The sequence below is a fragment of the Macrosteles quadrilineatus genome, unplaced genomic scaffold (assembly GCF_028750875.1).
Source record: "Macrosteles quadrilineatus isolate MER2022 unplaced genomic scaffold, UCM_ALF_1.0 Scaffold_7__1_contigs__length_78375512, whole genome shotgun sequence".
Lineage (NCBI taxonomy): Eukaryota > Metazoa > Arthropoda > Insecta > Hemiptera > Cicadellidae > Macrosteles > Macrosteles quadrilineatus.
The window spans coordinates 40,230,205-40,244,160 of NW_026542600.1; the positions used below are offsets into that span (position 1 = coordinate 40,230,205).

At 34.4% G+C, this 13,956-nt stretch overlaps 1 protein-coding gene across 7 annotated transcripts in view; it reads right to left on the bottom strand.

Annotated features, from left to right (window-relative positions):
• Positions 1 to 13,956, bottom strand: part of LOC128997897 (protein daughterless) — a 101,535-nt gene that overhangs the window by 75,666 nt on the left and 11,913 nt on the right. For 6 of the 7 annotated variants that reach the window (XR_008491165.1, XM_054423694.1, XM_054423690.1 and 3 more), the window contains exon 5: positions 13,490 to 13,537. Coding sequence is in view for 6 of the 7 variants with exons in the window: in XM_054423694.1 (XP_054279669.1) it covers positions 13,490 to 13,537 (48 nt within the window). In the remaining variant the exon portion in view is untranslated. Of the gene's footprint in view, positions 1 to 6,904; positions 7,325 to 13,489; positions 13,538 to 13,956 lie in introns of those variants that run through there. The other variant, XM_054423692.1, reaches the window with a different exon arrangement.

Consider the following 13,956-nt stretch of genomic DNA (forward strand, 5'->3'; position numbering starts at 1 on the left):
TGACTCTATTTTTCAGATCGGAACGAACAAAATTATTAAGTGCTTTTTCATAATTTATTTTGTACTTCATTGTTAAATTGTTGCTTTCCTAGTCAAGATTATATTTCCTGTTACCGATATTGCTCTGCTCCTGCCTTGGATTTAAGTTAGTTAAGTGTTCTTTTAAAATGCATGTTCATTTAGGCTTCTTGAATCCACTTTGTAAATTGGTGATCTTGCCGTTGGAATAAATAAATAAATAACAAATTAGAGCATTTAGCTGAATAAAAAGTCAATACCCCCCTTCTCTAATATTTTCTAAGTGAATATACAGTGATATCCTTTTTGGCGGTCGTCCAATCTTAGCAGGGAGTTTCATTTTATGATTTTGAAATTTTTAAATGTTCCCCAAAAAGGGGCGATTGTGGGACAACTCAAAAATTTTAAACGTAAACCCCCTTCAAGTGAAATCTTATGTGTTTACTAAGACTTTATGAATGGTGAAAACCAGAGTTAGCTATTTCATCTTTATCAAAAATGGTAGCCCGTCAAACGTTATGGAAAATCAATGGTAATATTGGTTCGTAATTGTAATATTGGCTACAATTTTGGACAGAGGAGAATACTAAAAAAATTTAAAATCATAAAATAAAACTTCCTGCTAAAAGGTTGCATCACCGCCAAAAGGGTTACTCTGAAATGTTTACTTAGGAACAAATTAGAAGGGCGGGATTACTTTTTATTACACAAGAAAATTAATGTAACAGTATCGTGATTAAACTTTTGACGGGCTACCATTTTGGACAGAGAAGATATAGCGAACTCTGGATTTCACCATTCTTTAAGTTTTTGTAAACACTTCAGGATGAGGTGTTACTTGAATGGGATTTACTTTAAAATTTTTGAGTTGCCCCAAAAAAACTCCCCTTTTTGGGGGACACTCAAAAATTTCAAAATCATCAAATGAAACTTCCTACTAAGATTGCAAGACCAACAAAAGGATATTTCTGTATATTTACTTAGAAAAATATTAGAGAGGGGGGGGGTCTTGACTTTTTATTCACCCCGTATTTAACCAATTCCAAAGACTAAACATAGTGAATTGCAAGAAATATCAAAAGGGTTAATGGCTTTAACAAGTCCATTAAGAACAAAAGATAAAAAACTTCATTTTGTAAATATTTTATAAATTTATATCATTATTATAGATATATTTTTAGGTCAATATACATAATATTAATGCTTAGAACGTATTAAACTCTTTAATTATATACTACCCTCATACATGAGTTTAAAACGCTTAATTTGAGACATAAATAATGCCTTTCGGACTATTACTTCAAAAGATACAGCAAAAAATCTAAATTTCCAAGATGGCGGCAGTTTTTTCAAGATGGCGGCCGTTCCCCAACTGGGATTTCTTGGGACTTTGTGTGGGCCACTCAGGACATTGTTCTGAACGTTTCCACCAATTTTCAGCCTGTTATCAATTTTGTCCGGGTCAAGGTAATTTTTTGTCTAATTACACTGGACTATAAATAGTTTTAAATTTAGCTAAATTAGAGTAAATTAACAGTAAACATAAAACGTTCTCTAGTATACCAGGTGCAAATATACCTCAAATTTGTTGAAAAAGTATCATACAAGGAAGTGCATACAAGGAAATATATGTTTTATTAATTTATAGCAATTTACAACTTTAATAAATGACAGCACTTCAGAGTTGCCATTAAACATTATTAGAAATGTAAAACCCCTCAATGGTTAGCAGGATTGATTATATCGGTTTAAATCTCTTTTGTCTTCAGCTGATCCACGATCTACTACTCCACTTGACAACTCCTTGTTATCAGTCCTGGGTGTCTGCCCACATGAGGGGTGGGTGGCCTACCCGCATGTCAGCCCAGAGATAATCTGAGGTTCATCTTACCTCGGCCAAGGTAATATTACCTCGGTTCTAGACATGCTGGCGGTCTTAGACTGGTTGTCTACTTGGTCCTCCTGTCTTCAATGGTTACAATCTTGCATAATGTAAAATGACAGTCTCAAACTGCCGCAAACATTATCTTTCATGTATTCCGTTAGTAAATCATTTTCATTTACGTTGTACACGTATTATGAAATAAGCTAATTAATGCAAGTCTCCCATAGAATCTGTTCGTTTTAGAGTATACTTATAGAAAAAGAGTGCGAAATAACGTATTTTAGAAATCGTCACGGACATAGGCGTATTCCACGACGAAATTTTTTTTATCAAAACTTTCACGACGTTTCGGTATTTTAATCTTACCCCGTTTTCAGGTGACATTACCAAGGACGTATAGTTACTGGTTATAAACACTTGACCAATTACCACAGGAACAGCCAGCAACCGGCTGTCCGTCGGCGGCCCATCCCCTCATCCCCTGCCACCGAGTAAATAGCGCCCTTTGTACCGCAGGTAGCTAAACCCCTCCAACCCCCCTTACAAAACCTTCCACATCCCCTGCGAAATCCGAGACTCGAGAGTTCATTTCCTCACTTTGCGGGGCAAAAACTGAAATAACCAACGCTACTGTAGGAAGTTGGAGCTATATGATCCGTCTTGCAAACATTAGCTTTCTTAATGGCAACCGTTAGGGTGATTCTAATAAGCATCGCGTAAACATCATATTATGAATGATTGCCGATTTTAAATAATTTAACATGGAGTAGGTACGCTTGTTCATTCTTGTATTAAAAATATGGGACGTGTGTTTTTTTTATAACAACAATTATTATTTCATATAATAAACTTTCATACATAATATTCAAACTGATAAACAGAATACCCACTTAATGCCAAGCTGAAATTAGTCAAATTTTCTATATTCTGCGTCACATGTTAACGAGTCTCTCTCTCTATTAACCGAACAAATGACCTTGAGTTTAGTCATCTACATGGGAACGAAAAATACGGTTCTGCGACAACTTATGTTTGACGTAAAAGTTCTAGAATAAAATTTAATTTTCACAATATGCGTTTTTTTGTAATACAGAAACGAAAATAGCAAAAAGATATCTACCAAATGTCGACGGTAAACAATAATCAATCAGGTTTGATAAGTAAACCAATGAACACTCGAGAGACCAATAAATAGTGTTTAAGTAATCTCAATTATGAGATTGATTAAAATTATCCATTACAATAAAAACATAAATAGGCTATGTTTAATTACTATAATTACAAAATAAAGTTCAATTAATCCGTACCTATATGTATATAATCCACCGAGTCCATCATTACGGTATTTAACTACTGAATAAGTGTAGGCTATATCGAAAAACTTGCGCGAAAGATTGTTTAAGTTACATTTTTATAACCAGACAAATATTTGAAACGGGCCAACTATGAGCGACGAATAATAATTATGGAGGTTTAGGGTCGCCCAATACACACACGATGTAACGCGACGTATACGAATTTCTTTGTACCGGTATACACTTCGGTCGTACAGCAAAAAAAAAACTTAAATTCCAAACGATATTTATTATTAGATGATACACGTATATGTTGAAGATAGATTATTTAGGAGTTAGATGTTTATATGTTGAATACATGTACCCACGTACTTTTAACGTTAGTCAGATGATTTGTATGCTTTACGTCCAAAAATTATCCTTACTGTAAAGCTTTAATGTGTTTGATACAGCTAGATGGAAGATCCTGAGCATAGACTTGAAAACATACAAACATAATATGCTTTTAGCGAATTTCCCATATACGGAATAAACTATTACCGTAGGTCTCGTGGTAAGACGTGGACCCGCGACTGATTGACCTTTTCGTTTTGAGGTCCCCAGAGGTCAAAAACGCATTTCATTAAAATTCATATACTGTACATTTATATATTTCCTTTTGCACGATAACTCGAGTAAAAATTATCCGATTTTTATGAAATTTGGTATAAACCTACATTTATTCGAAGGAGTTCGCCATCTAGCATGATCGGGCAATGGGATCGGGGGTTTATGGGGTAAACATGGGATCTTCCCATTCCCCCCCCCCTAAAAACATAAAATTTTGCAATTTCTTTCCAATCCATTTTGTAGGGTTAAAAAAACTAATAATTTAGTATATTGAAGCGTTGTCATGCACCTAATCGTTAAGGAGAAAATTGCAAAAGTAAATTTAAAATTTAAATTTCCATGTTATTCTTATGGAGTATTACTAAACTGTAGTAGTTTACTAACACCACTGTTTGAGTTTATAAACATAATTTGATAAAACTTAGAAAATTTATTTTTTTCATATAATACTATTAACATTTAACTATAAAACGATCAATTTAAAACCTTTCCTGTATTAATGTGTATTGGTATTAATGTTTGTGCGTACGCATGTAGTATCAAACAAAAGCTGACATTTTATGTATGGAAAAAATAAAAATTGAAAATAATGTTTAAAGGTTCAGGTGTTACATGAAAATACACACTTAAGTAGCCTTGTCCATCACCGTTTTCCATAAGCTCAGATAATCCGTGGCTCTCCGTAGTATTACAAAAGATTTTGGCTCAATAATGTAAAAATCAACTCTCAATAAAAAGAAAGGTATACAACCAGGACGTACTTAAGCTTACAGTTAGGAGAATGGATACAAAGATAGCGTCACAGAGAAAGAAATTGTTTTACAAATCACAATAACGCAAATGCGGCAGAAAACACCTGTCCATATAATTACACGTAATAGCGATATCAGTTAAATAACGAATGGGCAAGATTGTGTCGCAAAACATAAAAGCAATAAAACTATTGTATAAAACATCTCTCGGTAGGCCATGTTTAACTGTTGCTGCAAAATGCTGTACTTATTCGACAATCTCTAGTTTTTATCAAACAAAAAAAATTATAAAAAAATAAAAAAACATCAACAACAAACAACAATTATAAGAAAAAATTATTGATTGGTGTAAGTTACAAACAAGTTTATATCTTTGAGAAAATCTAATAAAAAAAATAAAACTACAGTGACCAAAAAAGTAGATAAGTTATAAAATATTCCTTTTCATTTGTCTATAAATATACTATTCATCTCCTTTGCCCTTGTTTTACAATGATTGCAAAACATAATTTTAACTGTTGAAAATTTCAAACATACAGGTAATTTAAAAACTCGTATCTCAATCACAAACCTCGAGGAAAGTTTAATTATTTGAAAACGAATTAAGAATGTTTTCCATTGGTTGGCATTAGCAGGTATATTTTTCCATGAACGTGAATTAGAATTCCAGTAAAATATTTTTTAAAATATTGCCTTACATTTTAAGGTTTATTTCCTATTTAAATAACATTAATTTTATTGAGTACTTAGGTTTGCTGCTACAGAGAAGGTTATAAGGCGTGTTTTTATTAAAATCCTAGCTTAGTATGACAATTTTTTTTTAATCCGACCAAAATATATCCACAAACAAGCAAACTACAACAGATTATTTATTCTATATACGAATAGCTTGGAAAGTTCTGATGCAGATTTTTTTCGTTTTTATGTGCCCATAAAAAATATGTGTAAAAAAGTCCGTTCAAAAAATACTCTCGATAAATCACGTAAAAGTTATCGTATTTTGATTAAATTTGGTACAAACTTGTAAACCTATATTTATTTGAACGAGTTCACAAACCAGCGTGATCGGACTATGGAAACGCGGGATTGTGTAGGGGTTTTTTCTACTTTGTATGGTCGCCATTTCATAGAACAGTATTAACAGTTTTATGAAGTGAAATGGTTTTTACCCCCTAAAACATGACGTTTTGTAATTTATTTATTCCCGTAACCATTTTTTAGAGCTATAGGAACAAATAATTTAGTACAATGAAGCGTTGTTGTACGCTTAAAGATTACTGAGAAAAAAATCAGCTGAAATCCGTCATGTCAATTTAAAAGAAAAATACGAAACAATGTTAATGTTGAGAAATATACCAAAATCAAACTGCCATTTGTTTTATTATCAAATTACCTCAATACTAGTTTTTTTTTCGCTCATCATTTGTAATGTGCTGGTAGAGGTATAAAAACAGCTCAATTATGTACCATTTGATGTTTTAAGCGTTCGAATGTTTGTACCATAATGAGCTTGAACGTGGAACGTTAAAGGAGCGATTGGAAACTATGGCCACATGTTCTCTCCAAAGTTAAGTATTTGTAGGTTTCACTTATGATCGCAGAGCTCCTCGAGCGCTAGTGAAGAGACTGAAGAGACACAGGATGGGGGCTGAGGTAGGGTTTCGCCCCAACCCCGAAGATAAATCATTGTATATGGGTTAAACCGAGGGCCCTTCTCCCCCTCCCCCACCCTCTACAAGTGGGCGAAACCCCAACAGGTCGCCGGGGCTGCTCTTTCATAGTTTCGCATTGTAGTTATTCAATTCGGCTTGAAATTACCATCCGCGTGACAGAGAGGTTCTTCTGTACCAAGTTCGTAGAGAATAGTGGACGATAATTTAACCAGTTTGTACAATAGTAAATATTGTTGGGGTTTACTTCAATAGTGTCACTAATTTCTAAATACCATTTAAGTACGTATTTCCTGAATTACTCTATTTACGACAAAAGTAGTTCGAAATATGGGAATAATCTGATAAACTTACTTAACAATTCATTATTGAGTTATACAAAAATTTCTTCAGAATAAAATATCAACCAGAATGTTAACAAATTACTGTACTTTACGAATGATTTCTTGGTTGTCATAAACAGGGTATTTCCCACACGTTGGCAATATATCCTATAGGCCTATTCTAAAACGTGGGTAAAATCACTTTTTGGTGAATGCAAACTGAAAAGTTTACTACGCGAAGAAACAAATATATTTACTATTCGAGTTGATTTTTAACAAACCGTGTATTGGAAATATTCACACCATACTGACACGCGATTTGTTGGTTGTCAACAAAGACACGTGGTCATACCTGAGCGTGAGAGGTGGACACTGGCGGAGTATCCGCATAGTCGTAGTGAGGTTCTGCCGCAGGGTCAGCGACGAACATAGCAGTCTCCACAAGGCCCGGCATGGTCTTGAGACGCTGCTTCAGGTGAAGGTAGAGGTATGGATCAGGCGACTGTTGCGGAGACTCTTCCATGGTCTGCCTCATCGCAACCTACACACTACACTACCGACACTCCACAACAGGTACCATGGGCCAACGTGATATCCAGTGGACCTGTAGGGAGTCAGGGAGTCCCTCGCGCCAACACTCTCGGTCACCGACTGACACACACAGCCACACACACACAGTGGTGACTGGTGGGGGGACCACTGACTACCGCTGCCGCTGCCACCGCCGTCACTGACCCCCTAACCTACCCCCGCAGGCCATAGGGACTCCCTTCACTCTCCCCCTTTATTGTACCCCCTGAATATCCCCAAATAATTCGTCTTCGGTCAATATAAATCCTGGTTAGGCTCTAACACAACTAAATAAGTATAAATAAATTGGATAATTTAGCTGTTTATGGTAGGAGGATTTCAAACAATCTTATATAGTCGAATGCCTTTATTTCAATTTTTATATACAGAATGTTCTTTAACTGTCTACCGATCTTTAAAGGTATCATTCCTGGACCAATGACTAAATACATCACATTACGAATTTCCAAAAGTTAGTTGTACAGCACCAATAATATTAAAACATTACAAATACAAAAAAAGTAACATATTTCCTATTAAACGTGGATTATATTTGGTATATATTTATATTTGGTTGCCATAAATATATATTTTTTTGTTAGGTACCTGTATTTAATTTTGTCACAAAAATGTTTGTTGTTTGATAACAGCTTTTTGTGGTAGATTGGAATTTGGTGCATGGATAAACAAAGCTTTTTTTAGGGAGAAAATATGTTAATAGTGGCCATTTAATATTGTTCAACTGAAATAACATAAAAACTACATTGGTAAGTAAATGAATTAAAGGCTTGTTTAAGTAAGACCCAATTAAAACAGTTGATATTTTATCTAACATTGTTTGATACATGGTATCTAAAAAAAAAATAGTTATCACCTTTTTTATGAACAGATTTTCTTAAATTTTGTATTGTTAAAATTTTGTGAAGAAATTGCCTGAATAACACATTGCGGAAGTAGTTTTGTTTACCAGTATAATTTTCATGTTATTTCAGTCTCAAATTTTAAATGGTCACTGTTTTGAAACTGTACATGATTAAAAAAAACTATATCTATTCTCAAAATAGGCCTTTGCATTATTATTGATGCATGCACCAAATTTTAATCACAACAATTTCAAAACACGTTCATTTAATTGTTAAGATATATGTTATTCTTGGGATAACGTAAACTGTTGTAGTTTGCTTGTTTATGCAAGGATTTTGATAACATTTGGCAAATTTATCAATTTTATATTACCATCAATATTTTACAAAAAATACACATTTTTTTCCCTCCCTGTAACAGCAAGTCTAGTTATTCACAAAATCTAATATTCTTTAAATTAGAAAATAAATCTGACAAGTTCAAGGAAATATTTTAGTAAAAATCAACCAATGGAAATTAGCTTAGTCTGAAGGTATTTTACATATTTTTGGCGTTCCCGACAATGATTTTAAATCCGACTGGGGGATTTTGATATATTCTTATATTAATTATAAAATAATATAACATGAGGTTTTATGTTTATATTAACCATATTTCTTTATTTTCTGAAACATCTACCACTTTCTATTACAAAATGTACATTATACAGGGTTTGTGATAGCTCCCGGAACAGTTTTAAAAAAAATTAAGAAATAGCTATAAAATTTAATACACAGCCACTAGGCATAACAACCATTCCCGTGACCTGCCAATACCAAACGATGGGTTAGCTAAGGAGGTAGCGTATCACTGAATAATGTTTTGAAATGGTTTTTATGCCCGGTGACTTTGTACCAAGTTTTGTAGCACTATTTTTATTATTATTTTAAATACTCAGCCGTTCCGGAACTTATCTCCAACCTTGTCATAACAGGATGATTACAGGGTTACATGTGACAACTTTTGTCAGGCTCACCTGTTAAGGTGATTTCCCTGTTATTAAAATCATGCTTTTGATATTATTGGGGCAACCAACGCCTCAGCAGATTGACCAAAGCCGTTTGAACAATCCAACAGTTCTGACGAAAACATTGTCAATGGCTAGTTTGCAGTTGTTGGTGAATGTTTACTAACGTCCAACACATTTAAAAACGATCACTGGGACACAACGTCCGTTGAAAACAGACCCTTGAAAACAGACATTCGGCAACAAATTCTCAGCAACGTTGCTGAATAACAGGATACGGCAACCTGTTATTGGCGGGGGAAAAAACTTTGCCATTGCGTTGCTGAGAAACAACGATAACTAATATATCAACTTTCTGTTAGTTTAAAATAATTTTTACAGCTTTTTTAATGTGTTATAGGCCCATGGTTGATTAAGCTACAGTAGACTCCATCTTATCCGGACACCTTTTAACCGGACAACGCTTTAACGGTACTACACTGGGCGGAAATTACATCTCTTTAACCGCACAATTTTTATCATCACATCGGTTTAACCGGACTAGATCGGCAGGAAGTGGGTACTGAAACTACTGTTCTGTGGGAAAGATTTGAGACCACTGTCTAAATATAATGCTCTCCTAAATTTAAGTCTAATACTGTATATCCTACAGTATGCATTTAAACGGTCCGTTTCAACTTATTTTTGGGGACGTCGGCTTAACCGGAAAACCTGTTATCCGGTCTGGCCTCGGTCCCAAGGAGTCCGAATAAGAGGGAGTCTACTGTAGTAAAAATATTTTCTTTCTGTTGTTATCGTGGATTCATGTAGGCCTACAATTTGTAAAGTTAAATATGGCTATTTTAAAAAGAATTTGTAAGCCAGTGATAATTTCTTGCAATCGAGTCAATTTAATCGTTTCCCCCGCAACTTTTTCAACTACACAAAACGAGAAAAATCCGTGATTTTGGGTGGATTTTTTGTCTACTATTCAAACATTTAAATTACCGGGGAAATTTACATATCTTTATCTTTACAAAATGCACAGATTTTTTCCCGGTCATAAAAATTTAAGTACAATTCCAGGTTCCCAGGTCGGCTGGACACCCTGATGATGATAATGTATCGGTGACCACAAAAGATTTGCAACCCTTATAACTATTTTCCATGCATAGTTATAATACACATTTCTCATTAAGGCACTGTCTGGTTCATATAGAGGATAATTAAAAACCTGCTATTGATCCTGCAAGGTCAAGTTTTCCTGTTACAGTAATTGCCTTTACAGTATCAACTTGATGCGACGTAGAGGTTTAATATTTTCAAAGCTCAATAGAATGTGAAAATATAACATGTACAACAAGTGACTAAAAAATAACGGGACTTAGTTTTTTAAAGAGAAAAACTAGGTGAGCCTCAATGCCAACGCCTTATTGCAGTCGCCTGACATCACTCCTCCAAATTTATGCCGGTAAAACAACACTAGGTTGCTTAGTTAGGCTACACAGCCTTCTTTCATTACGGATCAAGTAGTTGTCGTCTGTAGCAAAAACTAAGTAGTTGTCGTCTGTCGCAAAAACTATAGGTGTTATAATCGAGCAAACGTGTTAATGTGAAATTCTTTGAGACGCTTGGCAAATTTGTAACAGAGACTTATTCTCTCTTACAACTTACAACATAAGTATTGGGATCAATGAATGTCATAATGTGTTTTTCAGTGGCATAAACACTTCAAAGAAGGGCAAGGAGATATCAAAGATGATCCCTCAACTCAACAAATGAAAATGTTGAAAAATAGGCAACCTCGTCTAAAGATTGTATTTAAGTATCCCTGCATTTGCAGAAGGTCTAAAATTGTAGTACCATCAAACTGTTTCCACCCTATTTCACTAAATGCAAGTTTACATAAGGTATCGATAAGAATATATTAATAAACATACAATGTACATTGATGTTATTATAAAAGTTATATTTTCGTAGTTATAGTTATATTTTTCCAAGAATAATATTTTAACTATTTGTGAACTGCTTCAACCTCTTAAAATGTTACCTCTTATTAATTTTGTATGAAAGTTGTATAATTTTATTAATTTAAACAATTGAAGAATTCAGCATTTTGATTAAAATACCCTTAAGCCCCACAGAAAGTTTCACCACAATGTAGGCGGCATTATTGAGAGAATAAAGTAGACTCCCTATTGTCTGTATCCATTTGAATTGAACTTTTGATGAACAACTAATAACTTAAAAGAATATTGTTCACTGATTACTGCTGACATTGAGCGCAAGTGTGCCTAGCTTTTATTACAAGCTAACGATAGCAGCTAGTAAATTAGCTTAGTAGCCTACATAAGAGCTACCGTAAAAAGGACAGCTATCAGTCAGTATAAAACACAGTACACTACTAGCACAAAGCCTCATAGACGGGCATAGCCAAAATATTTTACCAACAATGTGCACATGTAGTATTAGGGGGCTCTCTCCAAGTGCATCACATACATCAACTATCAATACCACATAGATCCGCCGCTGCCAGCTGCCATCGTATAAGTACCAGCGACAGAGTGACGGACTCTTTTATAGCGGAGCCTCTTAACCTTTTGTCCTAGCGTACCACTTTACAAGACAAAAATATTTAGCAAACACTTAGTCATGTGGAGGTACTTAAAAGCGAATGAAATAGGCCTATGGTAATAATTTTGCTAACCTCACTAGCCGATTTTAACCATATGTATGAACCTCTCCAAAGAAAATGAACTTTCATACTAGTTGAATAGGCTACCTGAGTGATGTATTGAACACATTCAGGAGTTTTAATATTGCTCATATTACTTGAGCTATTATTTCAAGTCATTTTAGTTAAGAAGCATGAGTGAGTTTAACCAAATAATTTCGACCTCGTTCTCTAGTAACGTCTTGTTGAATGTACATAGTTGCCAATGGGCTGTTCATTAATGCTGACGAGCCAGCCCAAACAATCCTGACATATAATACTCACATTTAAAATGACAGCGTGTACCACCACATTGGCCTCAGCGTACCACTAGTGGTATACTGTAGGTAGTATAGTAGTATAGTACCTACATTACCACAGGTTCATAAACACTCAAGAGTATGTTTGTTAGGCCCCCTTTATGCACCAGTGGTCAGCGCTCAGTGGCAGCCACTAATATTCTTTAAGTTAAGTACACTGACTGAAATGGGTGCGTTTATTCTAAGGGTGGCCCACTTTATAGTCACCGCCTGCAAGTCCTGAGCGGCGGCCGAGGAACCGCAACTTTGTAGCGGTTTGTAAGTACATTGGGTCTAATGGGAGCATTTTTGCACAGCGGCGCAGGCCGGTCCCGCTGTAACTGTTGCCAACCCTCCTGGTCCAGTAAATACCGCAATTGATTATTTTTAAACAGAATTTATTGTGCTTTTGTAAATATCCTTGACTGTTTGTACCTACTAATCTATACTGACTAAACTCATCTAATATTGTATACAGTTTGTATAAAATCAAAGTAATGTTTTAGAATAACAAGTTGTAGCTTATACCTAATTTATATACATTATGTTACACATGTTATTGCTGAATAGTTCACCATAAAACTTCCTCTTCATGGCGGACGTTATACAGCTAACACATTATCAGGTGTGCTTTTAGGTAACTTGATAACTAAATATTTTAAAGACCCTTTAATAAATAAATAAATCTTTATTGGTCATTAAATAACAGATGTTACAATAGACTTTGTCAACAAAAAAAGGTGCCAAAAGGGCCAGTAACGACTAAATACATAAAACAATATGTTTAATTTTTTAATGTATTCATTCGTGTTCGTACTGTGTTTATCTTCTGACGATTTAACTACTGATCAACTCTACATATGTACCTGAAGCTGACGATGATGTTTTAACACCGAAACATGTCCTGATTTGACATATTTTATTGAGTTGTGGCGGGAATACATAAGTAATTAAGTCTTACATTATGTCCAACAGCTCAGGGGCTACACACATGGATTTTAATATTTCATAATTATATTGACTAACAGTTTGATCAACTGCTTAAACTAAAGGTTTAGACAGGAAAAGTGTAACTGCAATCGAAAAATAATTCATGTCAACTTAATGTTGGTAACAGAATAATAATTCATGTCAACTTAATGTTGGTAACAGAATAATGCTGACAGCATTTACTTCCCCTACCACAGCTGATATAAAAAACTGGCAGAGCCGCGAGTGCAAATCGGGTAAGAATATCGCAAATGCTTGTTTTTGGCGAGGCAGCATAAACCGTTACCGCTGTGCTTAAAAGGGGCCTAATGGATTAGACTTATGTCTAACAGTATGATATAGTTTTGTTGGTATTTTTCCTGTGGAAATCGTTTTAATGAGTGATTTTTCATAAACGGCAATAAAGGGCTGAAGATTATCTATGTTTGTGTTTAAGAACTCTTAACTGAGTTCTTAAACTACGAGAACAACAATAGTGGTTTTCACATAAATCATATAAAAGAGTATGAGACTCACCCAATGTTGTGTAGAAGCTCCATCGGGTGGATCAGACGAGTCTAAATTCTGAAACGGACAAATTTGTGTTAAAAATAATAATTTGACTGTATTACTTTGAAGTTTTACTATAAAGTTAGCTTTAGAAAGCGACGAGAATATGAATCAAGCCAATGTGCAAAAATAAAAAAATGTATTTGAAGAACTAACACTTTAACAACTTCAATTGATATAAATTGCCTTCTTCTGCCATAACGATTCCAATTAAAAAATTCAAAACAATCCTTGATTCATGGTTAAAATTAAAATGTTTTTTTTCTGTGGATAAGTTCTTGTCCTTGGAGGTTTTAGATATAAGTTTTTAAATAATTTAAGATCAAGGTTCCTGTTATTTATTCCATGACTATGTTTAATGCTTTAATGATAAGATGCTATTTAACAATGACAATTGCTTTAATAGAGCTGAAAGACCATAAAGAGATTTGATG